Source organism: Salmo salar, chromosome ssa15 (assembly GCF_905237065.1).
Source record: "Salmo salar chromosome ssa15, Ssal_v3.1, whole genome shotgun sequence".
In the NCBI taxonomy this organism is placed as follows: Eukaryota; Metazoa; Chordata; class Actinopteri; order Salmoniformes; family Salmonidae; genus Salmo; species Salmo salar.
The window spans coordinates 98638669-98665900 of NC_059456.1; the positions used below are offsets into that span (position 1 = coordinate 98638669).

The 27232-nt window shown below is 43.7% G+C and overlaps 1 protein-coding gene across 4 annotated transcripts in view; it reads left to right on the forward strand.

Moving 5' to 3' along the window:
* Positions 1 to 2549: 2549 nt before the first annotated feature.
* LOC106572749 (tensin-2) overlaps positions 2550 to 27232 on the forward strand; it is a 108825-nt gene continuing 84142 nt past the window's right edge. For 2 of the 4 annotated variants that reach the window (XR_006759315.1, XM_014147195.2), the window contains exon 1: positions 2551 to 2918. Coding sequence is in view for 3 of the 4 variants with exons in the window: in XM_014147195.2 (XP_014002670.1) it covers positions 2793 to 2918 (126 nt within the window). In the remaining variant the exon portion in view is untranslated. Of the gene's footprint in view, positions 2919 to 8532; positions 8886 to 27232 lie in introns of those variants that run through there. The other 2 variants (XM_045696402.1, XM_014147196.2) reach the window with 2 other exon arrangements.

Here is a 27232-nt window from a genome sequence, read left to right on the forward strand (position 1 = left end):
ATGCTAAGAGGTATGTGGTTCCATGGTAAAAGATTTGTGGTTCCATGGTAAGAGGTCTGTGGTTCCATGCTAAGAGGTCTGTGGTTCCATGCTAAGAGGTCTGTGGTTCCATGCTAAGCGGTCTGTGGTTCCATGCTAAGAGGTCTGTGGTTCCATGCTAAGAGGTCTGTGGTTCCGTGCTAAGAGGTCTGTGGTTCCATGCTAAGACGTCTGTGGTTCCATGCTAAGACGTCTGTAGTTTTAGAGCGTCCAAACTGCAACTGTTGTGGTTTTGATGAACCCATTTCAGACAATCCAGACAATGTCTAGCAATATTACTGTGTATGTGTGAGTAGGAAACAGAGTGTTTCAGATTGAGAGAGAGAGGGAGGAACCGAGAAGGTTTCAGAGTGAGAGAGGGAGGGAGGAACAGTGAGGGTTTTAGAGTGAGAGAGGAAGGGAGGAACAGTGAGGGTTTTAGAGTGAGAGAGGGAGGGAGGAACCGAGAGGGTTTCAGTGCGAGAGAGGGAGTAACAAAGAGGGTTTCAGTGCGAGAGAGGGAGGGAGAAACAGAGAGGGTTTTAGAGTGAGAGAGGGAGGGAGAAACAGAGAGGTTTTAGAGTGAGAGAAGGGAGAAACAGAGAGGGTTTTAGAAGAGAGAAAAATTTTAGTGAGAGAGGGAGGGAGAAACAGAAATTTTAGAGTGAGAGAGAAGAGAAACAGAGAGGGTTTTAGAGTGAGAGAGGGAGGGAGAAACAGAGAGGGTTTTAGAGTGAGAGAGGGAGGGAGAAACAGAGAGGGTTTTAGAGTGAGAGCGAGAGGGAGCAGGGAGTTTTTCCTAGCCACTGTGCTTCTACACCTGCATTGCTAGGGGTTTGGGGTTTTAGGCCGGGTTTCTGAACAGCACTTTGTGACATCAACTGATTATAAATAAATGTGATTGATTGATTGAAATTTGATTGAGTAATAGAGAGGGTTTCAGAGTGAGAGGAGTAATAGAGAGGGTTTCAGAGTGAGAGAGGGAGGGAGTAATAGAGAGGGTTTCAGAGTGAGAGGAGTAATAGAGAGGGTTTCAGAGTGAGAGGAGTAATAGATAGGGTTTCAGAGTGAGAGAGGGAGTAATAGAGAGGGTTTCAGAGTGAGAGGAGTAATAGAGAGGGTTTCAGAGTGAGAGAGGGAGGGAGTAATAGAGAGGGTTTCAGAGTGAGAGGAGTAATAGAGAGGGTTTCAGAGTGAGAGAGGGAGGGAGTAATAGAGAGGGTTTCAGAGTGAGAGGAGTAATAGAGAGGGTTTCAGAGTGAGAGAGGGAGGGAGTAATAGAGAGGGTTTCAGAGTGAGAGAGGGAGGGAGTAACAGTGAGGGTTTCAGAGTGAGAGAGGGAGGGAGGGAGGGAGGGAGAAATAGTGAGGGATTAAGAGTGAGAGAGGGAGGGAGTAACAGACAGGGTTTCAGAGTGAGAGAGGGAGGGAGTAATAGAGAGGGTTTCAGAGTGAGAGAGGGAGTAATAGAGAGGGTTTCAGAGTGAGAGAGGGAGGGAGAAATGTTGAGGGATTCAGAGTAAGAGAGGGAGGGAGTAACAGAGAGGGTTTCAGAGTGAGAGAGGGAGGGAGGGAGGGAGAAATGGTGAGGGATTCAGAGTGAGAGAGAGAGAGAGGGAGAAACAGTGAGGGTTTCAGAGTGAGAGAGAGAGAGGGAGAAACAGTGAGGGTTTCAGAGTGAGAGAGGGAGGGAGAAACAGTGAGGGTTTCAGAGTGAGAGAGGGAGGGAGGGAGGGAGAAATGGTGAGGGATTCAGAGTGAGAGAGGGAGGGAGTAACAGACAGGGTTTCAGAGTGAGAGAGGGAGGGAGTAATAGAGAGGGTTTCAGAGTGAGAGGAGTAATAGAGAGGGTTTCAGAGTGAGAGAGGGAGGGAGTAATAGAGAGGGTTTCAGAGTGAGAGAGGGAGTAATAGAGAGGGTTTCAGAGTGAGAGAGGGAGGGAGAAATGTTGAGGGATTCAGAGTAAGAGAGGGAGGGAGTAACAGAGAGGGTTTCAGAGTGAGAGGGAGAGAGGGAGAAACAGTGAGGGTTTCAGAGTGAGAGAGGGAGGGAGAAACAGTGAGGGTTTCAGAGTGAGAGAGGGAGGGAGTAACAGACAGGGTTTCAGAGTGAGAGAGGGAGGGAGAAACAGTGAGGGTTTCAGAGTGAGAGAGGGAGGGAGAAACAGTGAGGGTTTCAGAGCGAGAGAGGGAGGGAGTAACAGACAGGGTTTCAGAGTGAGAGAGGGAGGGAGTAACAGACAGGGTTTCAGAGTGAGAGAGGGAGGGAGGGAGTAACAGTGAGGGTTTCAGAGTGAGAGAGGGAGGGAGAAACAGAGAGGGTTTCAGAGTGAGAGAGGGAGGGAGAAACAGTCAGGGTTTCAGAGTGAGAGAGGGAGGGAGAAACAGTGAGGGTTTCAGAGTGAGAGAGGGAGGGAGTAACAGACAGGGTTTCAGAGTGAGAGAGGGAGGGAGAAACAGCGAGGTATTGATATTGCTATGAGAGAAGACAGAGGGAGAGAGACCATATATGTAAAGTATGTCCATATGTGGGTATTTGAGAGACGGGGGATGCATGTGTCTGTGTGAGACAGAGAGAGGAGTGAGAGAAGGTATATCCTCTGGCCCTTGGAGAGTGAGCGTGAGGCTGAATGGGAGCCAGGAAAAGGGGAAGGGCCTCGCGTCAGCCAGCTGCCTGAGAGTACGCAGGAAAACAGTGTCTGGTAGAGTATAGGGAGAGGGGGACAGGGAGAGAGAGGACAGGAGAGAGAGAGAGCGCCAGGGCTCACATCTCTATATGGGTTGCGTCCTGACTGCGGAGCCTTGCAGTGGGGAGGAAGCAGAGCCTGTGCCCGTGGTGAGAGGGTCACTGACGCGCCGAGGTCCAGAGAGGTCCAACAACGGCAGGATGAGGCTGACGAAGGTGAGTCTCTGGGTGGGCTTATCTTTGGGGCCACAGCTGGTCCAATACAACAGAGCTGGGTTTTAGGACCCTTTCACATCCTGCTTTATATTTGCATATTTTCATAAAGGAATATGTATGTGTTTGGTCTGTGTATATGAGTGTTACTTTGAGTTGTGTCTGGTGTCTGTGCCCATGTTTGGGTGCAGGTTTTGAATTGCAGTCCCCCATAACAAATCAGGGCCCCCTTATCAGAATAGAAATGGTCAAAGATATGGACGTTGGGCAACCCCAAGAGTCCATGTATAATTGGAACCCTGATTGGTTACATTGGTGTTATTGTAAATCCCCATGGTTACAACACATACTATCCAGCGTGGGAATGCTTAGCCCCCTGGACGCCGTCAGGCTATTGCATCCAGCTGACTCGTCAGAAAGGGAACTGGAATCTACTGTCAGAATGGGTTATTCTCTTCTCATGTTGTTACTAATCTATCACAGAGCTAATCTACATTACTGGCCTTCTCATGTTGTTACTAATCTATCACAGAGCTAATCTACATTACTGGCCTACTCTCATGTTGTTACTAATCTATCACAGAGCTAATCTACATTACTGGCCTTCTCATGTTGTTACTAATCTATCACAGAGCTAATCTACATTACTGGCCTTCTCATGTCATTACTAATCTATCACAGAGCTAATCTACATTACTGGACTACTTCTCATGTTGTTACTAATCTATCACAGAGCTAATCTACATTACTGGCCTTCTCATGTCGTTACTAATCTATCACAGAGCTAATCTACATTACTGGCCTACTTCTCATGTTGTTACTAATCTATCACAGAGCTAATCTACATTACTGGCCTACTCTCATGTCATTACTAATCTATCACAGAGCTAATCTACATTACTGGCCTTCTCATGTTGTTACTAATCTATCACAGAGCTAATCTACATTACTGGACTTCTTCTCATGTTGTTACTAATCTATCACAGAGCTAATCTACATTACTGGACTTCTTCTCATGTTGTTAATAATCTATCACAGAGCTAATCTACATTACTGGACTTCTTCTCATGTTATTACTAATCTATCACAGAGCTAATCTACAGTACTGGACTTCTTCTCATGTTATTACTAATCTATCACAGAGCTAATCTACATTACTGGCCTTCTCATGTCGTTACTAATCTATCACAGAGCTAATCTACATTACTGGCCTTCTCATGTTGTTACTAATCTATCACAGAGCTAATCTACATTACTGGCCTACTCTCATGTTGTTACTAATCTATCACAGAGCTAATCTACATTACTGGCCTTCTCATGTTATTACTAATCTATCACAGAGCTAATCTACATTACTGGCCTTCTCATGTTATTACTAATCTATCACAGAGCTAATCTACATTACTGGCCTTCTCATGTTGTTACTAATCTATCACAGAGCTAATCTACATTACTGGACTTCTTCTCATGTTGTTACTAATCTATCACAGAGCTAATCTACATTACTGGCCTTCTCATGTTGTTACTAATCTATCACAGAGCTAATCTACATTACTGGACTTCTTCTCATGTTGTTACTAATCTATCACAGAGCTAATCTACATTACTGGACTTCTTCTCATGTTGTTACTAATCTATCACAGAGCTTATCTACATTACTGGCCTACTCTCATGTTATTACTAATCTATCACAGAGCTAATCTACATTACTGGCCTTCTCATGTTGTTACTAATCTATCACAGAGCTTATCTGATAACTTTATTTCATTTTGACTGGTTTGGCTGCAGCTGTTAATGTAAAACATTTTTACATGAAGAGATAAGGATGGAAGATATCTTATTTACTTTTTATACAATTTACAATAATGTGCTTCTGAGGATTCCTGCTTCCCTGTTTGGTCAAATGGGTGCCAAAGACAATGCTTTGCGTTCCTCTGCCTAGGTGTTGCTGACACCTGCCAGATCTTACGACGCCTGGATAGGTATTTAACCTATCAGCTAACCACATCATATGTAATAGCAATCTTTCAGTTTATGACACAGTCGATGACGTGACACGCAACCATTGGTTGATGCATGCAGCTTCTGAGCAGGGGACTGCGACCAAGGTACTTGTTCTACTGGTCATTGTTTTTCAGCCTCACAGGTCATGTGGTACGAGTCATGATGTGTCACTACTCTGTTATGCTGGCTGTTATCTACAGTACATCCGGTGAGTGGGCTGGCTGTGTTGTTATCATAGAGAAGCTCCATTTAATGGCTAATAGAATTAAATGACTTGTTAGGCAAAAGAAAACACAATTTGCTGTAGCCGAATGTACAACAGGGATCATAGCCAGAGGGGTAATTTCTGCTTGGCAAATGAATCTATCTTGATATGATACTCACTCACTTTCAAAGCCTATCTTGATCTCCGGAGAACATTGTGATATTTTCCTATCATCCCTTCATCCTAAACCAGAGCTGGGCAGCTCTCCCTCTCCAGAGTTGTGAAGATTAGAGTAGAACAACACTGCAGTTTTATATCATAGATGACCAGATATCCCTCTGGTTGTACCTGTTACTTTGGTTTACAGATGTACCACACAGCGGTTCTTCAGGCTCAGATTACTCATCCATTCAATGGTCACAAGAAAATTGTTAAGAATTCCTTGAAGACCAACGATGCTTTAACCAGTACTGCGTCATGGCAACCATATTCCACAGGCATGTTCTAAATACCCAACACAGGAATGAGGACTGGCGGGTCAAGGGTAAAAATAGCCTGTACGACCAGATACTCTTACACAGACACAAATACACGTAAACACAACGATCCACTAACACACAACCACAAACTCAATCACATGGAGACAAACACTGACAACCCACACCACCCTGTTATCTGTGGTCAAACTCCAGGAAGCTTTGACTAGACTGGATTGGTTTGGAACTATAACCTGTCCAAAACTTTGAGCAGTATTTGAGGAATGTGTGTATGGGGCAGAGTATGAGATGAAAGTAGAGATCTTTCCTTTCTCTAAATCCTGCCACCCCAACAAATCCCTGATCCACCAATAAAAAAAATAACAGAATCCCCCCAAAATAATATTTTATTTTCTTCTCAAATAATTTCTTGACTTCTATCCAAAAGAGTGTTTTGAAAGAGTAGGACATGTTCTGGGAATGAGCTGGAACTTGGCAGGAAAGGTAGGCAGGGCACATAAAGTAAGTGGGAAATGATTCAGCATTTTATTCATCTCTCATGTAGGATAAATGTAAATATTCCCAAAATATATACATCCCCACAGAGGACCTCTCAGACAAGCTCTATTTTCTCACGTGCGTTTGTAATTATCGTGTCTTTCTCCTTCTCTCACTCTCTTCCCCCTCTCATTCTGTCTGTCTTTCTCTCTTTCTCTGCCTCGCTCTCTCTCTCTGTCTGTACAGCTGTAACTTATCAACCTTTGGCTTAGTGCTGTCTAACACAATCATTCCTCAAGCATTACAGCTCCCCTCTCCCCCACCTCATTTCCTCTTTGCCAATGTTCCCACTCTCTAAACCTTTCTCATTTACCTCTATGTTGCTCCATGCCTTTCCCCTGTTCCCCCAAGTGCTACGCTCTGTGAACTTAAGCCAACACAAAGTTGATGTCTATCTTATTTTAGAGGTATCATTCTATCTGTTCCATGTTGATGAGGATCTGTCTGGCTCACTGGGACTCCATTTCTCAGTATCTCTGCACAGTTAAAGATGTAATGGTGGGGGGCAGTTCTGCCTGATCTGCTATTATACAGGCTTAGCTGACCTCCTATTTCAGGTTCAAAGCTGTTGGCCCCCCCTCTCGTATTTGCCTCTGTCCTTGTATCTTTCTTTGTAAATAAATATACATGTCCATCCTCATGTCTATGTGTATTGGAGGATGTGACAAGTATATTTGTGCTACGGCCAATTCAACAGCTGTAATCAAATCCCTCCTCCCTCCTCCATCCCCCAGCCCTACCCCCCACTCTTCAAGCTCAAGTCCCAGATTCCCAGCATCCTGTCAGCTGGAGGAGGTACCCCTATATTTTGTTAAACTCTCTTGTGGCCTGCCTGCTCCTCCCCTCTCTCCCCCTGTCTCCCCTTCTCCCCCTCTCCCCTCCAAGGTCCAGCAGAAAAAAAGTTACAGACAAATAAACTTCCCCGGTCCCTCCGTTTTAATACAAGAGGAAATTCCATGGCGTTTAGGTATTTTTTAAAGACTGGGCTGGATGTGTTGTTCTGGGATTCCTACGAGTTACACTCAAATTGTGCATGCAGTCACTAGAGTCATGTTTCTGTGAGAATGTGTTTACTCTCCTATTGACAAATAGTTATAAATAATGCCATTATGAATAGTTTTGCATGTATGGCATGATTATGGAAATGGAACAGATACATGGGTTGGCAAATAGCACAGATTATTGGTATTTATCACTATTCTCTTTAGCATTATGGTAATAAATAGTTTAATCTTGGCTTCTGATTGGCTGGGTAGAAATATCGACATATTGCTTCCACCTATCCAATCCTCTCAGATCGACAGACATGGCTGGGGAATAGGGGTTAGGAGTCATTTTGGAACTCACGATACCACCTCTGGATTGAGTGAAAATGTGTTACGCCACAACACTGACGCACTTGCTAACTTGTTGCACTTCTGTGTTTCCCCCACATGGTGTAGCTCTTGTGCTAATGGTAACATGGAAATAGTTTGACACCTGAAGGAAATTGTCCACCCAAGTGAGTTTATTACAAAAAATGGGAGGAGGGGGTGTCTTTAGACTCCCCTCTCATTGCATTATGCCCATGTCTTAAAGTTTTGTGTGTGTGTGTGTGTGTGTGTGTGTGTGTGTGTGTGTGTGTGTGTGTGTGTGTAAGTGTTTAATAGTAAATAGTAAACAAACAAAAATTTGACGACCTGGGGACATTTTGGTTAGTCCCCACTAGGTCAAATGCTATTTCTAGGGGGTTTAAGGTTAAGGTTAGAATTGGTGTTAGGGTTAGAATTAGGTTTAGGGTTAGGAGCTAGGGATAGGGTTAGGGTTAAGGTTAGGTTTTTGGGTTAAGGTTAGGGTTAGGGTAAGACTACGGGTTAGGGTTAGGTTTAGGGTTAGGAGGTTAGGGAAAATTGGATTTTGAATGGGACTGAATTGTGTGTCCCCACAAAGTTAGCTGTACAAGACTGTGTGTGTGTGTGTGTGTGTGTGTGTGTGTGCATGCATGTCTTTGTGCATGCGTGTCTGTGTGTGTGTGTGTGTGTGTGTGTGTGTGTGTGTGTGTGTGTGTGTGTGTGTGTGTGTGGTCTGTCAGTGTCTGAGAAGGAGAGAGAGAGGCCTTTTGGGGAGCAGTGGCGGTTCTAGACCATTTCAACTGGGGGGGCCAAGCTGGGGCCAGTTGTACTGTTAGAGGGGCCAGTTACATTAGACGGTTATTGTTGTCATATCGTTTTCTTCACTGCATCGCAGGCATTAGCAAGCAAAAGACCATGTTCATAATCATCATCATTGCCACTGTCTAATAATGGATGTAAAAAAAGAATGATAGCAAAAATAAATTATGTAAAAAATGATTTCATACCCCCCCCGTATTTACACGTTTGGATCTATAATTATTCTACCAAAGCTACCACCAACAACAACAGAAAACTCATGCTGGTTAATGTGTAATATTGCAGAACATTTTGACTTTCCCCCAGAAATTACATATGTAATTCCCAATCCTGGCCAATCCTGGGGAAATATTTTAACTCTCCCCTCCCAGATCTGACCAATCACAGAGTGGAATTCTGGTAATACAATTCCACAATTGCCTTTCCTTTAATGTCTCCACCCATAACCACAGAGCAGAACGAGACCAAATGAAAGAAGATACATTTCAGTCACAAAATATGTTTTGAGGACTTTTTGGGAATGTAAGAGAAGTTTTGAACTAAAGTCGAAGACTTAAAAGAAAAAGAAATGAACAAGGTAAGAAAATAATTGGAAAGTCATTATTATTATTGAAATGTACTTGTTTGTTGTATGTCTACTATGCATAGGTTCGTTATGGAATCAAAGCGTTACATTGGGGTGTGTGGGGGGGAGTGCGCAAGCATCCTGTATTTGACAGTATATTCACCCCATTCATTTGCGCACTCTGCGCGTCCCATCACCGTCAAAATGTTATCATGCTGATATAACAAATAGCTTATAGTTCTTTGTCTAATGTTCTTGTGTTGTTTGATTTTTATACACTTTTTCTTTACATGTTTTGCGCCATTAGATAAGTTGATTTGTCATCTTTCCAAACTCAAACTCTTTACGCGGCTCTAGCTTGTTATTTGACAATACCCCACTAGTCGAAAGCGAACGTTCCATTGTATCACCAGCACATCGGACATAAGGTCATTTGTCCGACTGAATGATATGTTCGAGACTCTTCCACAGGATAATTATCATCTGGCAAACAATACTAAAGTGAAATTCCTCCTAGAGCAGATTACTAATAATGTGGTTTTGCTATGAGATTAAGGTCGTCATAGTCTCAGTGTAGTCTGGTATATTTGCCCAATGACCGTATATTCCGATATAATTGCGCGGTATTCTTGCAGAGCTGATAGATACAACTACAACTAAGTGGTAAAATGATCATATGGCTCCACGCGCACACCCCCCCTTCCTGTCTCTCCAACTCCAAGGTGTTCTGTGTTTATTACTGCGTCATAACAATTTCCCATCCTTTACCAATAGCATACATTTTCTGAAAGTGTATGCTAATCGCCTTAAAGACGTGTGTGTGTGTGTGTGTGTGCGCGCATGTGTGTTAATTTAAAGACAAATTCAATTTGAAATAAACAGGCAGCGATGGTAAGCCAGGTAGTGTGTGTGCATGCTTTTGTGCATGTGCTGTGTGTGAGTGTGTGTTTGTCCTATGTTGTGGAGGGGGCATTGGTATTACCAGATGAGTAAGAGGATGCTGCAAACAATGGCTTGACCAATATAGTGTGTGTGTGTGTGTGTGTGTGTGTGTGTGTGTGTGTGTGTGTGTGTGTGTGTGTGTGTGTGTGTGTGTGTGTGTGTGTGTGTGTGTGTGTGACGTAGATGTGTGCTTTACGTATCATCCAATCAATCTCCTCCGATATCATGTTCCCATGTCAAAAGTTCCTTCCTTGCGGTCTCAACATGTGTATTAATAACATGAGGCAAACCACAGTGGAAAAGTAACACGATAACATTGTCCAATCTTTGCTTTGGTGGTTATAACAGTGTTAGGCCTACTGCTAAAAGACTGTCTACTGCAGTGACCTGCACATGTCATTTACCAGTACCTGGTAGGGCCCAGTTCCAGCAAAAGTGTTGTGGTTCAGACTCAGAGGGAGAAAGGAGCAGAGACACATTAGAACCATCCCAAGGCCCGTATTTATAAAGCATCTCAGCGTAGGTCTATTATCAGTTATGCCTTTGAGATCATAATGATTAAGATTACAGTGGGCGGGGTTGAGCTGATCCTAGATCAGCATTCCTACCCTGAGATATATGGATATGGCCCCTGAGCAGTAGGTTCAGGATGGGGATGGTAAGTAGTCTTGGATATCCCAGAACATCATAAGCTAGTTCTGGGGAGGATGTTGTCTTCTCTCTGACATTTCAAAAGGATGAGAAAAAACATTTCTGGGGAGGAGGGTCCTCTTCAAACAGACAACTCTCCCAACAAATCACATGGTGAAAACAGGGAGAGAGCTACACAGGAAATGTGTCGTGGCGCAACACTGACCTCACTACAGGAACAAGCTCTCCGTTCCCTCTGCTGCCTGTCCCACCCTTCTGAGAATCACTGTCCTCCTGAGACACACTGTCCTTCTGAGACTCATTGTCCTTCTGAGACTCATTGTCCTTCTGAGACTCACTGTCCTTCTGAGACTCATTGTTCTTCTGAGACACACTGTCTTTCTGAGACTCACTCTCCTTCTTTCTGAGACACACTGTCCTTCTGAGACTCATTGTCCTTCTGAGACTCATTGTCCTTCTGAGACACACTGTCCTCCTGAGACTCACTCTCCTTCTTTCTGAGACACACTGTCCTTCTGAGACTCACTCTCCTTCTTTCTGAGACACACTGTCCTTCTGAGACTCATTGTCCTTCTGAGACTCATTGTCCTTCTGAGAACCACTGTCCTCCTGAGACACACTGTCCTTCTGAGACTCATTGTCCTTCTGAGACTCACTGCATTCTGAGACTCATTGTCCTTCTGAGACTCATTGTCTTTCTGAGACTCATTGTCCTTCTGAGACACACTGTCCTTCTGAGACACACTGTCCTTCTGAGACTCATTGTCCTTCTGAGACACACTGTCCTTCTGAGACTCACTCTCCTTCTTTCTGAGACACACTGTCCTCCTGAGACACACTGTCCTCCTGAGACTCACTGTCCTCCTGAGACTCACTCTCCTTTCTGAGACTCACTGTCCTTCTGAGACTCACTGTCCTCCTGAGACTCACTGTCCTCCTGAGACTCACTCTCCTTCTTTCTGAGACTCACTGTTCTTCTGAGACTCACTGTCCTTCTGAGACTCACTGTCCTTCTGAGACTCACTGTCCTCCTGAGACTCACTGTCCTCCTGAGACACACTGTCCTCCTGAGACACACTGTCCTCCTGAGACACACTGTCCTCCTGAGACTCACTCTCCTTCTTTCTGAGACTCACTGTTCTTCTGAGACTCACTGTCCTTCTGAGACTCACTGTCCTTCTGAGACTCACTGTCCTTCTGAGACTCACTGTCCTTCTGAGACTCACTCTCCTTCTTTCTGAGACTCACTCTCCTTCTTTCTGAGACTCACTGTCCTCCTGAGACTCACTGTCCTCCTGAGACACACTGTCCTCCTGAGACACACTGTCCTTCTGAGACTCACTGTCCTCCTGAGACACACTGTCCTCCTGAGACTCACTGTCCTTCTTTCTGAGACTCACTGTTCTTCTGAGACTCACTGTCCTCCTGAGACACACTGTCCTCCTGAGACTCACTGTCCTTCTGAGACTCACTCTCCTTCTTTCTGAGACTCACTGTCCTTCTGAGACTCACTGTCCTTCTGAGACTCACTGTCCTTCTGAGATGCACTGCTGTCTTTCTGAGACACACTGTCCTCCTGAGACTCACTGTCCTTCTGTGGAGGGTGGCTGCACAGAGAACACACACGCACACACACACAACACACAAACTCTCACACACACACACACACACACACACACACACACACACACACACACACACACACACACACACACACACACACACACAATCTGTAGACTTTCTATTACTGATAGGTAAAGGGAATACAGAGAGAACACACACACACACACACTTGATCTCAATCTGTGACACACTGGCTTTCAATGGAGGGAGAAGGACTGTATTTCAGACACATGCGCACACACACACACACACACACACACACACACACACACACACACACACACACACACACACACACACACACACACTAACAATATGTATTACAAATGATATTATGCTACTGGAATCATTTTACTACACGATGTCAGAGTCAGAGACCAGGCCTGTATCCACAAAGACAACAGTCTGTTGTAATGTTCAGAGACCAGGCCTGTATCCACAAAGACAACAGTCTGTTGTAATGTTCAGAGACCAGAGACCAGGCCTGTATCCAGGGGCGGAAATCCCGGGGGGACGGGGGGGACACGACCCCCCCATCCTGGGAAAAATATGATTTGTCCCCCCCAATATATCACTGAAACATAACTATGTAATTTAAATAATATTAATAATACGCAATGAAAGCAATTGTGCTGGTTATAGACACTTAATAGCTTGTTTTTAAGTTTCAAAAGATTGCGACCTGATCCACTGCCAGTTCCTTAGCTTGCGAGGTAACAGAGGGGTCTTATCTACTGTCTGAAAGGCACTCAATGCACGTAACTGACGTGAGGTTAATCCAGTCAATCGCGCACACACACTAGCTGAATATGCAGAGCTAGCGCGCAAATATTAACTATTAGGCTAGCTAGTACCTATTCCATTTATGTGGCGTCGTCAAAGATGGAATCTTTGCTATCGTCAATTTATTCCAAGATCAGCATCCATGTAAGTTAGTGCTTCAAAGTCCCTGTGATAAGGTTAGCGATAAACTGAACAGAACTACACTCTCTTCTACCATTGTTTTAAATATATTTAATGGTCTCATTGCAAAAGCTAAATTGTCGCAAGGGAACTTTTATTTATATATTTTATTTCACCTTTATTTAACCCGGGTAGCAAAGATTATAGCAAACACCACTGAATTGGTGCTCGCTAGCTTTGCAAATTCAGCTATTGTTAGAAGCCAGCCAATATGAAACAAACGATTAAAATTACAAAAGGTTGCAGCATATGTTGTGTAAATGGTGAACTCATACAGCTGTCAACTCTTGTCACTGCAATCCGTTTCACATTTGCTAGCTACCTTTTAGATCGAAGCCCATATAGAATGATAGAAGATAAGATGATAGAAGCCCATCTCCTACTGTAAATAACCTACATACTGTGTGTGTGTAGCCAACCAGGTAGAAAAATGACATCAGAGTATTTTTCAGTACACCAAAACGCAAAATAAGAACCCTAGTAGCCTAATATCTCAAAGACTAGTTGATAAAATGTTCATAAGAAAGAAATGAAATTCTAATGGAAATGTTTCACAATGATGTCATTAGGCAGAGCAGGCAACAGATGGCACACAGACAGCAGAGTTGGGGACAGATATGCAGGGACAGACTGGCAGAGACAGGGAGTCTCAGGTAAGTTTGTTGAGTCTTTGTTTGGCAACATTATGAAAGGTTCTCAATTTTTTTTACTTGTAAAATAGGAACATAATTGGAAAATGCCATGGATACCCCCACTCTCAACTTAAACTGGTGACTGAACTAAGATTTGTTAAAGGCAATGGTATTGCTGTTGTGATTAGTTGTGTAGTTTTGGGTACCGGTAGTTAGGAGTACGGCAAACACCTTATTTCTTTGGTTCCTCAATATACATTTACCATATTAAACGTAGGCTATGTGTTACAGCACTACTTTTGGTGTCCCCCTCAGGAATTGCTCTTGAGAAAATGTAATGTAATTGTCCCCTCCAAAGTTGATATCAGATTTTCGCCCCTGCCTGTATCCACAAAGACAACAGTCTGTTGTAATGTTCAGAGACCATGCCTGTATCCACAAAGCGTCTCAGCCTAAAGTGCTGATCTAGCATCAGTTTAGACTTTTAGATCATAATTAATAAGATTGTATGGACAGACCCTAGATCTGCACTCCTACTCTGAGACACTTTGTGGATACTGGTCCAGACGTCACGCACAGTATGATGCTCTCTCTCTGGACCTACAGTGACCAGTCAACACTGCTGTTTAGGCCCCACATCCAGACAATGCATATATTCATTATTATTATTAATATTGTATTACATCACAAAATCATAGGAGTTGACATATAGGTCCAAATATAGCTACAGTTGTCTATATATCTAAAGATGTCTAAAGGGAAACCAAGAAGAAGACCCTTGTGGAGTATCACTGTAGTCCAGCTGATTTGGGACCCTGGTCTGGTTTTAGCCTGGGCACTGTTGCCCTGGTCTGACCTTAGCCTGGGCCCTGGGCCCCTGGTCTGGCCTTAGCCTGGGCCCTGGGGTCAGTGTGTTCAGTCTGGTTGAGTGTGCCACAAAATACACATTGTGTTAACTAAATATCAAGCTATTTTTGGAGGGGAAGAGAGCAGAAAAGCATGTAGGGATGGATTTGTGTAGCATCAGTGTGTATATGTCGGCTCCTCCCTTCAATCCAGCTTCTGTTGTGGGGGCTTCTGGTAGACAGGGAGAATGAAGGGGAGGGCTTTCTTTTCAAAAAGTGGTTCTTCGACTGAAGAACTTCTGGTTCTCCGAGCCGGACGACAAAAAATAAGAGAACAGGACCCTCTTGTGTGCTGTACTGCTGTTGATGCCTGAGGGGTGAGGGGGTAGGGGGCTGTCCCAGAGCAGACGGGACACTCAGGGAGTTGACGGTAAGGTTTGTCCCATTACACTGACTGAATACACATAGTCTGTTTTTAGGTAGAAACTCATTGGTGTGTACTTGTAAGGTATTTTTAAGAGAGGAGGGGTTGTCACAGGTGAGTACTTTTTTTTTTACCCAGTTTAAAGTTGTATTTGTGCGGCTGACGATGTCATGCCCATTTTAGGCTTACTTTACCATGAAGGTAAATGGGATATAGCCTGCTGGTGAAAATCGCAAACTTGTAAAACAAATAGTTAGTATAGAGGAAGTAATGTACGAGGAGCATTGCAGGAATGTAAGCATGTTTTTCAACAAATATGTAAACTAAAGAATCATAAAAATCACAGAGAGTTAGACAAACATTGTAACGACAGAGGGAAAAGCAAGATACTGATGTTGATTTGAAATGGCTCAATCTGTCCAAGTTTTCAAGTTGTTGGAGCAGTTTCACTAGAAACGCTAGTCTATATTTTCTTCCCTCCTCTCTTTTCTTCCCTCCTCTCCAGAGCAAGCCCAGCTCAGGTAATACCTCCCATCCTCTATGCATTATCTTCCTACTGTTGTCTATACTGCCAGGGGTGTTGCCTGTTGTAATCTTCTACCCATTAGTTTGAACTCCACTCTTAGATCTGCTATTGTTACCTCAAAAGAGAAGCCCACTATGGTCTGCTCACCCAGTGCTTTTATCAAATCAAATGTATTTATATAGCCCTTCTTACATCAGCTGATATCTCAAAGTGCTGTACAGAAACCCAGCCTAAAACCCCAAACAGCAAGCAATGCAGGTGTAGAAGCACGGTGGCTAGGCAAAATTCCCTAGAAAGGCCAAAACCTAGGAAGAAACCTAGAGAGGAACCAGGCTATGAGGGGTGGCCAGTCCTCTTCTGGCTGTGCCGGGTGGAGATCATGGCCAAGATGTTCAAATGTTCATAAATGACCAGCATGGTCAAATAATAATATTCACAGTTGTCGAGGGTGTAACAAGTCAGCACCTCAAGAGTAAATGTCAGTTGGCTTTTTCATAGCCGATCAATGAGAGTATCTCTACCGCTCCTGCTGTCTCTAGAGAGTTGAAAACAGCAGGTCTGGGACAGGTAGCACGTCCAGTGAACAGGTCAGGGTTCCATAGCCGCAGGCAGAACAGTTGAAACTGGAGCAGCAGCACAGCCAGGTGGACTGGGGACAGCAAGGAGTCATCATGTCAGGTAGTCCTGAGGCATGGTCCTAGGGCTCAGGTCCTCCGAAAGAGAGAATTAGAGAGAGTATACTTCAATTCACACAGGACACAGGATAAGACAGGAGAAATACTCCAGATATAACAGACTGACCCTAGCCCCCCGACACAAAACTTTTAGTTCAAATGTGAATTCCAGAAACTTGAATACCCTCTCGGTTTTCAAATAATGTAGAGAGTTTGGGCTGTTGCACGATAGCAACCAATCTTACAGTCATACCAACTACATCATTAACAATCATCAGACAGGGCCTGCAACTGCCTGTTGAACGTAGCTTGTTTGAGTTGGAGTTTCCATGTGCCTTTAAAAATTGTAAAGGACTTTTGTTGCTGCATCTGAACATTAGGAGTATAGTTCCTGAACTGGAATACATTAAGATCTGCGTTATTCAGGCAAATCTGGACATTATAGTATTGACTGATCTTGGATCTCTGGGGACATTCTGTACTCTGATATTAATATTGAGGTTATCATGTGTTCAGAGCTGACAGACAGGGTAGAGGTGGTAGAGTGGCAATTTTTATAAAAAAAAAATAATAATCTTTACTGAAATTCATTCCCTTGCCATTTTTTTTAGCTACTATCTTTAATTGTTTGTCTGGGGAAAAATGTATCCATAACTGTTATAGGGGTCTACCATCTTCCCTCGGCTAACCTTTATGCACTCGAGGAGTTAACAAGTTTGTTGTCTTCTTTTACTAAATAAGAAGTTATTATCCTGGGTGACCTAAATTATGATTGGGAAATGCAGGCTTCAGACAATCTAATAAACATGTGTAATGATCTAAACCTAGCCCAGCTGGTAACTACACGGCCCAACCCTAGAAATCCTGCAAAAAAAAAAAAAAACTGTGATTGATCTTATTTTAACGAATACACCATAGAAATATGTTTCTACTGGTGTCCCCGCCCAAGACGTTGTTTGTGTTAGAGATGTTAGAATACCCAAATCAAAGCCTAGTGACATCACAGAGGAACTTTAAAAACTTCAGTGAACAGGCTTTTTTTTACCTTATCTTTGATTGTACACTGCTCAAAAAAATGCTCTGGACACTACGCTGACAGACACAGCAAACCTTCTTGCCACAGCTCACATTGATGTGCCATCCTGGATGAGCTGCACTACCTGAGCCACTTGTGTGGGTTGTAGACTCCGTCTCATGCTACCACTAGAGTGAAAGCACCGCCAGCATTCAAAAGTGACCAAAACATCAGCCAGGAAGCATAGGAACTGAGAAGTGGTCTGTGGTCACCACCTGCAGAACCACTCCTTTATTGGGGGTGTCTTGCTAATTGCCTATAATTTCCACCTGTTGTCTATTCCATTTGCACAACAGCATGTGAAATTTATTGTCAATCAGTGTTGCTTCCTAAGTGGACAGTTTGATTTCACAGAAGTGTGATTGACTTGGAGTTACATTGTGTTGTTTAAGTGTTCCCTTTATTTTTTTGAGCAGTGTATTTCAGCTATTACCGAACCTGATTTAGCTTCTCAGCCTCTTTGCAGATGTCAAATCAAATTGTATTGGTCATATACATGTGATTAGCAGATGTTATTGTGGGTGAAGCGAAATGTTTGTGCTTCTAGCTCCGACAGTGCAGTAATATCTAAGTAATATCTAACAAATTACACAGCATATACCCAATACACACAAATCTAAGTAGGAATGAATTAAGACTATATACAGTTGAAGTCGGAAGTTTACATACACCTTAGCCAAATACAATTAACCTCAGTTTTTAACAATTCCTGACATTTAATCCTAGTAAAGATTCCCTGTCTTAGGTCAGTTAGGATCACCACTTTATTTTAAGAATGTGAAATGTAAGAATAATAGTAGAGAGAATTATTTATTTCAGTTTTTATTTCTTTTATCACATTCCCAGTGGGTCAGAAGTTTACATACACTCAATTAGTATTTGGTAGCATTGCCTTTAAATTGTTTATCTTGGGTCAAATGTTTCAGGTAGCCTTCCACAAGCGTCCCACAATAGGTTGGGTGAATTTTGGCCCATTCCTCCTGACAGAGCTGGCGTAACTGAGTCAGGTTTGTAGGCCTCCTTGCTCGCACACGCTTTTTCAGTTCTGCCCACAAATTGTCTATAGGATTGAGGTCAGGGCTTTGTGATGGCCTCTCCAATACCTTGTCGTTGTTGTCCTTAAGCCATTTTGCCACAACTTTGGAAGTATGCTTGGGGTCATTGTCCATTTGGAAGACCCATTTGCGACCAAGCTTTAACTTCCTGACTGATGTCTTGAGATGTTGCTTCAATATATCCACATCATTTTCCTTCCTCATGACATCATCTATTTTGTGAAGTGCACCAGCCCCTCCTGCAGCAAAGCACTCCCACAACATGATGCTGCCACCCCATCACGGTTGGGATGGTGTTCTTCGGCTTGCAAGCCTCCCCCTTTTTCCTTCAAACATAATGATGGTCTTTTGGGCAAAAATATATATTTTTGTTTCATCAGACCAGAGGACATTTCTCCAAAAAGTACGATCTTTGTCCCCATGTGCAGTTGCAAACTGTAGTCTGGCTTTATTATGGAGGTTTTGGAGCAGTGTCTTCTTCCTTGCTGAGCAGCCTTTCAGGTTATGTCGATATAAGACTGGTTTTACTGTGGATATAGATACTTTTGTGACTGTATCTTCCAGCATCTTCACAAGGTCCTTTGCTGTTGTTCTGGGATTGATTTGCACTTTTCGCACCAAAGTACGTTTATCTCTAAGAGACAGAGGGCGTCTCCTTCCTGAGCGGTATGACGGCTGCATGGTCCCATGGTGTTTATACTTGTGTACTATTGTTTGTACAGATTAACGTGGTACCTTAAGGCATTTGGAAATTGCTCCCAAGGATGAACCAGACTTGTGGAGGTCTATAATTTTTTTCTGATATCTTGGCTGATTTCTTTTGATTTTCCCATGATGTCAAGCAAAGAGGCACTGAGTTTGAAGGTAGGCCTTGAAATACATCCACAGATACACCTCCAATTGACTCAAATGATGTCAATTATCCTAACAGAAGCTTCTGAAGCCATGACATCATTTTCTGGAATGTTCCAATCTGTTTAAAGGCACAGTCAACTTAGTGTATGTAAACTTCTGACCCACTGGAATTGTGATACAGTGAATTATAAGTGAAATAATCTGTCTGTAAACAATTGTTGGAAAAATGACTTGTGTCATGCACAAAGTAGATGTCCTAACCGACTTGCCAAAACTATAGTTTGTTAACAAGGAATTTGTTGAGTGGTTGAAAAACGAGTTTTAATGACTCCAACCTAAGTAAACTTCCGACTTCAACTGTACATATATGAACGAGTGATGTCAGAGCGGAACGGACTACGATACAGTAGAATAGTATAGAATACACGATATACATATGAGCTGAGTAATGCAAGATATGTAAACATTAAGTGGCTAAGATACCGTAGAATAGTATAGAATAAAGTATATACATATGAGATGAGTAATGCCAGATATGTAAACATTATTCAAGTGACTAGTGTTCCATTCCTTAAAGTGACAGCCTCTAATGTGCTAGTGATGGCTGTTTAACAGTCTAATGGCCTTGAGATAGAAGCTGTTTTTAAGTCTCTCGGGCCCAGCTTTGATGCACCTGTACTGACCTCACCTTGTGGATGATAGCGGGGTGAACAGGCAGTGGCTCGGGTGGTTGATGTCCTTGATGATCTTTTTGGCCTTCCTGTGACGTCGGGTGCTGTAGGTGTCCTGGAGAGCAGGTAGTTTGCCCCCGGTAACCACCTTCTGGAGAGCCTTGTGGTTGTGAGCAGTGCAGTTGCCATACCAGGCGGTGATACAGCCCGACAGGATGCTTTCAGTTGTGCATCTGTAAAAGTTTGTGAGGGTGTCAGATGACAAGCCAAATGTATCTAGCCTCCTGAGGTTGAAGAGGCTCTGATGCGCCTTCTTCGCCACACTGTCTGTGTGGGTGTTCCATTTCAGTTTGTCAGTGATGTGTACGCCAAGGAACTTGAAGCTTTCCACCTTCTCCACTGTGTTCCCATCGATGTGGATAGGGGTGTGCACCCTCTGCTGTTTCCTGAAGTCAACGATCATCTTATTTGTTTTGTTGACGTTGAGTGAGAGGTTGTTTTCCAGGCACCACACTCCTCCCTGTAGGCTGTCTCGTCATCGTTGGTAATCAAGCTTACTACTGTTGTGTCATCTGCGAACTTGATGATTGAGTTGGAGGTGTGCTTGGCCACGCAGTCATGGGTGAACAGGGAGTTCAGGAGGGGGCTGAGCATGCACCCTTGTGGGGCCCCATTGTTGAGGATCAGCGGAGTGGAGGTGATGTTTCCTACCTTCACCACCTGGGGGCGGCCTGACAGGAAGTCCAGGACCCAGTTGCACAGGGCGGGGTTCAGAACCAGGGCCTCGAGCTTACTGATGAGCTTGGAGGGTAATATGGTGTTGAATGCTGAGCAATAGTCAATAATCAGCATTCTTACATAGGTATTCCTCTTGTCCAGATGGGATAGGACAGTGTGCAGAGTGATGGCGATTACATTGTCTGTGGATCTATTGGGGCGGTAAGCAAATTGAAGTGGGTCTAGGGTGGCAGGTAAGGTAGACGTGATATGATCCTTGACTAGTCTCTCAAAGCACTTCATGATGACAGAGGTGAGTGCTACGGGGCAATAGTCATTAAGTTCAGTTACCTTTGCCTTCCTGGGTACAGGAACAATGGTGGCCATCTTGAAGCATGTGGGAACTGCGGACTGGGGTAGGGAGAGATTGAATATGCCCGTAAACACACAAGCCAGCTGGTCTGTGCATGCTCTGAGGACTTGGCTAGGGATGCTGTCTGGGCCTGCAGCCTTGCGAGGGTTAACACATTAACATTTTTTTACTCTTGTCGGCCACGGAGAAGGAGAGCCCACAGTCCTTGGTAGTGGGCCGTGTCGGTGGCACTGTGTTATCCTCAAAGCGTGCGAAAAATGTGTTTAGCCTGTCTGGAAGCAAGACGTCGGTCTCGGCGACGTGGCTGGTTTTCCTTTTGTAGTCCGTGATTGTCTGTAGTCCCTGGAACATACATCTCGTGTCTGAGCCAATGAATTGCGACTCCACTATCTCTATACTGATGTTTAGCTTGTTTGATTGCCTTGCGGAGTGAATAACTACACTGTTTATATTCAGCCATATTCCCCGTTACCTTGCCATGGTTACATGCGGTTGTTCGCGCTACAGTGCTACCATCTATCCACAGTTTCTGGTTAGGGTAGGTTTTAATAGTCACAGTGGGTACTACATATCCTATACACTTCCTTATAAACTCAGTCAATGTATCCGTGTATGCGTCTAGATTATTTTCACAAGCTACCTGGAACATATCCCAGTCCGTGTGAGCAAAACAATCCTGAAGTGTGGATTCTGATTGGTCTGACCAGTGTTGAATAGTTCTTAACATGAGTACTTCCTGTTTGAGTTTCTGCTTATAGGAAGGGAGGAAGATGGATTCGTGGTCAGATTTGCCAAAAGGAGGGCGGGGGAGGGCCTTGTAAGCATTCCGGAAGTTTGAATAGCAATGGTCAAGAGTCTTAGCAGCACGAGTAGTACCGTCGATATGTTGATAGGACTTCGGCAGCCTAGTCCTCAAATTTGCTTTGTTAAAATCCCCAACTACAATAAATGCAGCCTCGGGATATGTGGTTTCCAGATTGCATAAAGTCCAGGGAAGTTCTTTGAGGGCCGTCGTGGTATCGGCGTGAGGGGGGATGTAAACGGCTGTGGCAATGACAGAGGAGAATTCTCTTGGGAGATAATATGGTCAGGCATTTGATTGTGAGGTATTCAAGGTCAGGTGAACAAAAAGACTGGAGTTCCTGCATGTTCCTAGAATTACACCATGAGTCATTAATCATGAAACACACCCCTCCGCCCTTCTGCTTCCCGGAGAGATATTTATTCCTGTCTGCGTGATATACTGAGAATCCTGCTGGCTTTACTGACTCTGACAGAGTATCCTGAGTGAGCCATGTTTCCGTGAAACAACGTATGCTACAGGTGCCGATGTCTCTCTGGAAAGAAATCCTTGCTCTAAGCTTATCAACTTTGTTATCCAAAGACTGAACATTAGCGAGTAATATACTTGGAAGCGGTGGGTGGTGTGCGCACCTACTAAGTCGAACCAGCAGGTCGCCTCGAGTGCCTCTCCTCCACCGGCGATGTTTTGGGTCGGCCTCTGGAATAAGTTCAATTTCTCTGGGGAGAGTGAACAAAGGATCTGCTCCAGGGAAGTCGTATTTGTCACGGTAGTCGTAGGGTTGAGACCAAGGTGCATGCTCATTATTATTTTATTTAAACGTGAACACGAAAAAACAATAAACAAGGAACGACAGTATGACAGTTTCGCAGGCTATACTAACAGCAGTGCAAAAGCAATCTCCCACAAAGGGACAGGTGAAAAACAAGCTCCTTAAGTAGGACTCTCAATCAGAAACAACGATGTACAGCTGTTCCTGATTGAGAGCCACACCCGGCAAACAAAGAAATACACAACATAGACAACCTAGAATACAAAACAAGAACATAAACCAAAAACCCCGGAACACATAAATACAACACCCGTCTAAGTATACACACACCCCGAACCATATAAAACAAATACCCCTCTACCTAAATACCTAGCCCAAACCACATGAAACAAACACCCCCTGCCACATCCTGACCAAACAAAATAACAAATAACCCCTTATACTGGTCAGGACGTGACAGTATTCCTGGTCGTAATGCTGGTAGCTCTGGTGAGTTACCACCCCTCTAATATCCAATAGTTCTTCCCGGCTGTATGTATTGACACAAAACATTTCCTCAGCTAATAAGGTAAAAAATAGTACATAAAAAAACAAAATACTGCAAAGTTTCCTAAGAGCTAGTCATGATGCTGGCATCTCCGTTGGCACCATCTTCATCTTGTAATTCTTCAATTCTTCAAAACTATTTTGGATAATCATGCTCCCTTCCAAAAATGAAGGGTTAAAGGTAGATTGAAATCCTGGTACACTCTGGAATTATCACAAGTCATTCACAAAAGAGATAATGCTTGGGTCAAGGCCAGGAAAACAGGCTTCGACCCAGACTGTCAAGTTTGTAAGCAACTGAGGAATCATTGTGTAAAACAAATCAGAAAGGCTAAATCTGATTATTATGTAACCTCTCTTTCAGATTGTATTGGGAACCCGGCTAAATTCTGGAAAACTGTTTAATCCCTGAAGGGTTCTACTTCCTCCTCTCTGCCACAAAAAAATTAATTCAGACACTGGCCTCATTACGGGGTAAAATGCCATTGATGCATTTAATCACCATTTTATTTTAGCAGGCTATCTCTTTGAAAGAACTTCTAAGCCTATTCACAATGATATTGGGCTGGATGCTGATAGAGGAAATTTGCTGAATGATCAGAGAAATCGTAGTCAAAGCTTTTCTTTTAGAAGTCCTGGATGCTTTGCTAGCAATGGACAACATGATATCCACAGGAGCCGACCAATTGGATCCTTGTCTGTTTAAGCATGCAGCTCCCATCATTGTCGGCTCAATAACCCACATTTTTAATTCAACATTGTTCTCAGGAAATATTTAAAAGTATGGAAATCAGCTCTTGTTCTGCCACTCCATAAGGGCGGATATAATAGTATCTTAATCATTATCGCCCCATTTCAAGGCTTCCTTGTCTAGCTAAGATTCTTGAATCCTTGGTAAATGTACAACTTTGCTTGTTTTTATCTGAGAAATGTATATTGAATGTAAAACAATCAGGGTTTGGATTTGGATTTGGATTGATATGGATTTGATGTTTAAAAAACATATGGATGAGCTGGTTATGAAGCTAAGATTTAAAGTTGGCATTTTCTACAGAAACAGATCGTGCCTTTCTCTAATCAGTAGGAAGCAGATTATTCAGTCAACCTTTTTTATCTGTTCTTGATTATGGTGATGTTATTTATCAAAGTGCAGCTGCTACTACTCTTAAACCTTTGGATGCAATGTACCGTGGTGCCCTTCGTTTTGTTACAGGGGACAGTTTTGATACTCAGCACTGTATCCTGTATCAAAATGTTGGCTGGACTTCGCTAAAGACCCGTAGATTTCTACATTACTCCCTTTTTGTTTACCAGGCCATCTTCATAAACTTCCGTTGTATCTAACTTTGCTGTTGAAGTATAGACACCTTACTTGTCTATACTTCACAGGATTGGTTAACTACTGAGGTTCCTTGGGTCTCCACCGAGTTTTGTAAATCTGTTTTTAGTTTTAATGCAGCTTATTGCTGGAACACATAAACAATACGTGTAATCATGATGTTCTGGTTCCGTTCGGGCAATTTAAAGTATTGATTGGGGATTTATTTGTGGAGGAATGTAACGTTTTCTTTTGTGATTTGTGATGTTTTATTTGTGCTTAGCATATAATGTGTATATTTCTATTGTATTATACAGTGTACATTTGGAAAAGAGACCTAGGTCTCAATGGCTTCCCTGTCAAAATTAAGGTTCAATAAAAATGAATACGTCTCTCTTTTCCTCCCCCCTCTCCTCACATCTCTCTTTTCCTCCCTTCTCTCCTCACATCTCTCTTTTCCTCCCCCCTCTCCTCACATCTCTCTTTTCCTCCCCCCTCTCCTCACATCTCTCTTTTCCTGCCCTCTCCTCACATCTCTCTTTTCCTCCCTTCTCTCCTCACATCTCTCTTTTCCTCCCCCCTCTCCTCACATCTCTCTTTTCCTCCCTTCTCTCCTCACATCTCTCTTTTCCTCCCTCCTCTCCTCACATCTCTCTTTTCCTCCCCCCTCTCCTCTCATCTCTCTTTTCCTCCCCCTCCCCCTCTCCTCACATCTTTCTTTTCCTCCCTTCTCTCCTCACATCTCTCTTTTCTTCCCTCCCTCCTCACATCTCTCTTTTCCCACCCCCTCTCCTCACATCTCTCTGTTCCTCCCCCCCCTCTCCTCACATCTCTCTTTTCCTCCCTTCTCTCCTCACATCTCTCTTTTCCTCCCTCCTCTCCTCACATCTCTCTTTTCCTCCCCCTCTCCTCACATCTCTCTTTTCCTCCCCCCTCTCCTCTCATCTCTCTTTTCCTCCCCCTCCCCCTCTCCTCACATCTTTCTTTTCCTCCCTCCTCTCCTCACATCTCTCTTTTCCTCCCCCCTCTCCTCTCATCTCTCTTTTCCTCCCTCCTCTCCTCACATCTCTCTTTTCCTCCCCCCTCTCCTCTCATCTCTCTTTTCCTCCCCCTCTCCTCTCATCTCTCTTTTCCTCCCCCCTCTCCTCACATCTCTCTTTTCCTCCTTCCTCTCCTCACATCTCTTTTTTTCTCCCTCCTCTCCTCACATCTCTCTTTTCCTCCCCCCTCTCCTCACATCTCTCTTTTCCTCCCTCCTCTCATCACATCTCTTTTTTTCCTCCCTCCTCTCCTCACATCTCTCTTTTGGTAGCTGATTATCCAACGATAGTCAATCCCTCCTATTACGTCATCCAGAAGGACGGCAGGAAGGCTATCAGTTAAGAGGGTTGGGCCTGGAACCAAAAGGGCGCTGGTTCGCAAAAGCACGTAACCCTAATTGCTCCTGTAAGTCATTCTGGATAAGCGTGTCTGCAAAATGACTAAAATGTAAATGTAAAGATTCCATGAGACATGTCTTGAATGGGGGACATTTTCATTAATTACAACTCATTGCTATCAGTTCAAATGTTATTTGTCACGTGTCGAATACAACAGGTGTAGACCTTACAGTGCTTACTTAAATGCTTACTTACAAGCCCTTAACCAACAATGCCATTTTAAGAAAAAAAAGTGTCAAGAAAGTATTTACTAAAATAAACTGAAGTAAAAAACAAATACAATTAAAAATTCAAATAGAAAAATAACAAATAATTAAGGAGCAACAATAAAATAACAGTAGCAAGGCTATATAGAGGGGGTACCGGTACAGAGTCAATGTGCGGGGGCACAGTTTAGTCAAGGTAATATGTACATGTAGGTAGAGGTAAAGTGACTATGCATGGATAATAAACAGAGAGAAGCAGCAGCGTAAAAATGGGGGTGGGGGGGACAATGCAAATAGTCTGGGTAGCCATTTGAATAGCTGTTCAGGAGTCTTATGGCTTGGGGGTAGAAGCTGTTAAGAAGCCTTTTGGACCTAGACTTGGTGCTTATGTCAGTATCCAGGGCCGCGTTCAATATGGCTCAATGTTGTGAAATGTTCCCAATTACAGAGATTTCTCTCTGAAAAGTAAAGTAAGGAATCGTGTCAGCTTTCTATCTCTGCGACAGTCAGTACATTGCACCTTTCTGAACGCAACCCGGGGTACACAGGAGGCTGCTGAGGGGAGAACGGCTCATAATAATGGCTGGAACAGAGCAAATGGAATGGCATCAAACACATGGAAGCCATGGAAACCATGGGTTTCATGTATTTGATACCATTCCACCCATTCTGCTCCAGCCATTACCACGAGCCTGTCCTCCCCAATTAAGGTGACATCAACCTCCTGTGCCAGAGTATGCAGGAGCTGCAGTCTGTCTGTCTGTCTGTCTGCCAGGTGGTGATCATGTCCTACACAGAAATGTTGCATAACCACGCCCAGTCTGTGAAACTGACCACAGTATTTTACTCACACACAATGATCGGCTTGCAGTTAATCACTGTCTCTATTTAAACTGTGTTCCCCGTCCACTTCATGGTGGCAGACAGACAAACAGACAATTAGTAACCAGAGAGCCAGGGGTTTGGGTCTCATGCCTGGCATGCTTGGGGTCAGTGGTGATGGGGGTGGTGAGGCAGGCGGATGGTGCCTGCCCTGGTGTCCACACAGTGGCGTAGTGAACATGATAAGCACAGTCTCATGTCAGCTGTCCAAATAGTGCCCAGTCGTAGCGGAAGAGGAGATTGGGAAAGTGTGCAAACAGCCCTTTTACTGAAGAGGGAAAACACACTCCGCAGTAACAAAGGTTCTTTATGTTTATCAGTCTGATTTCCAGACCAATGAAAACAGACTGGCTTTGAGGCGGTAAATA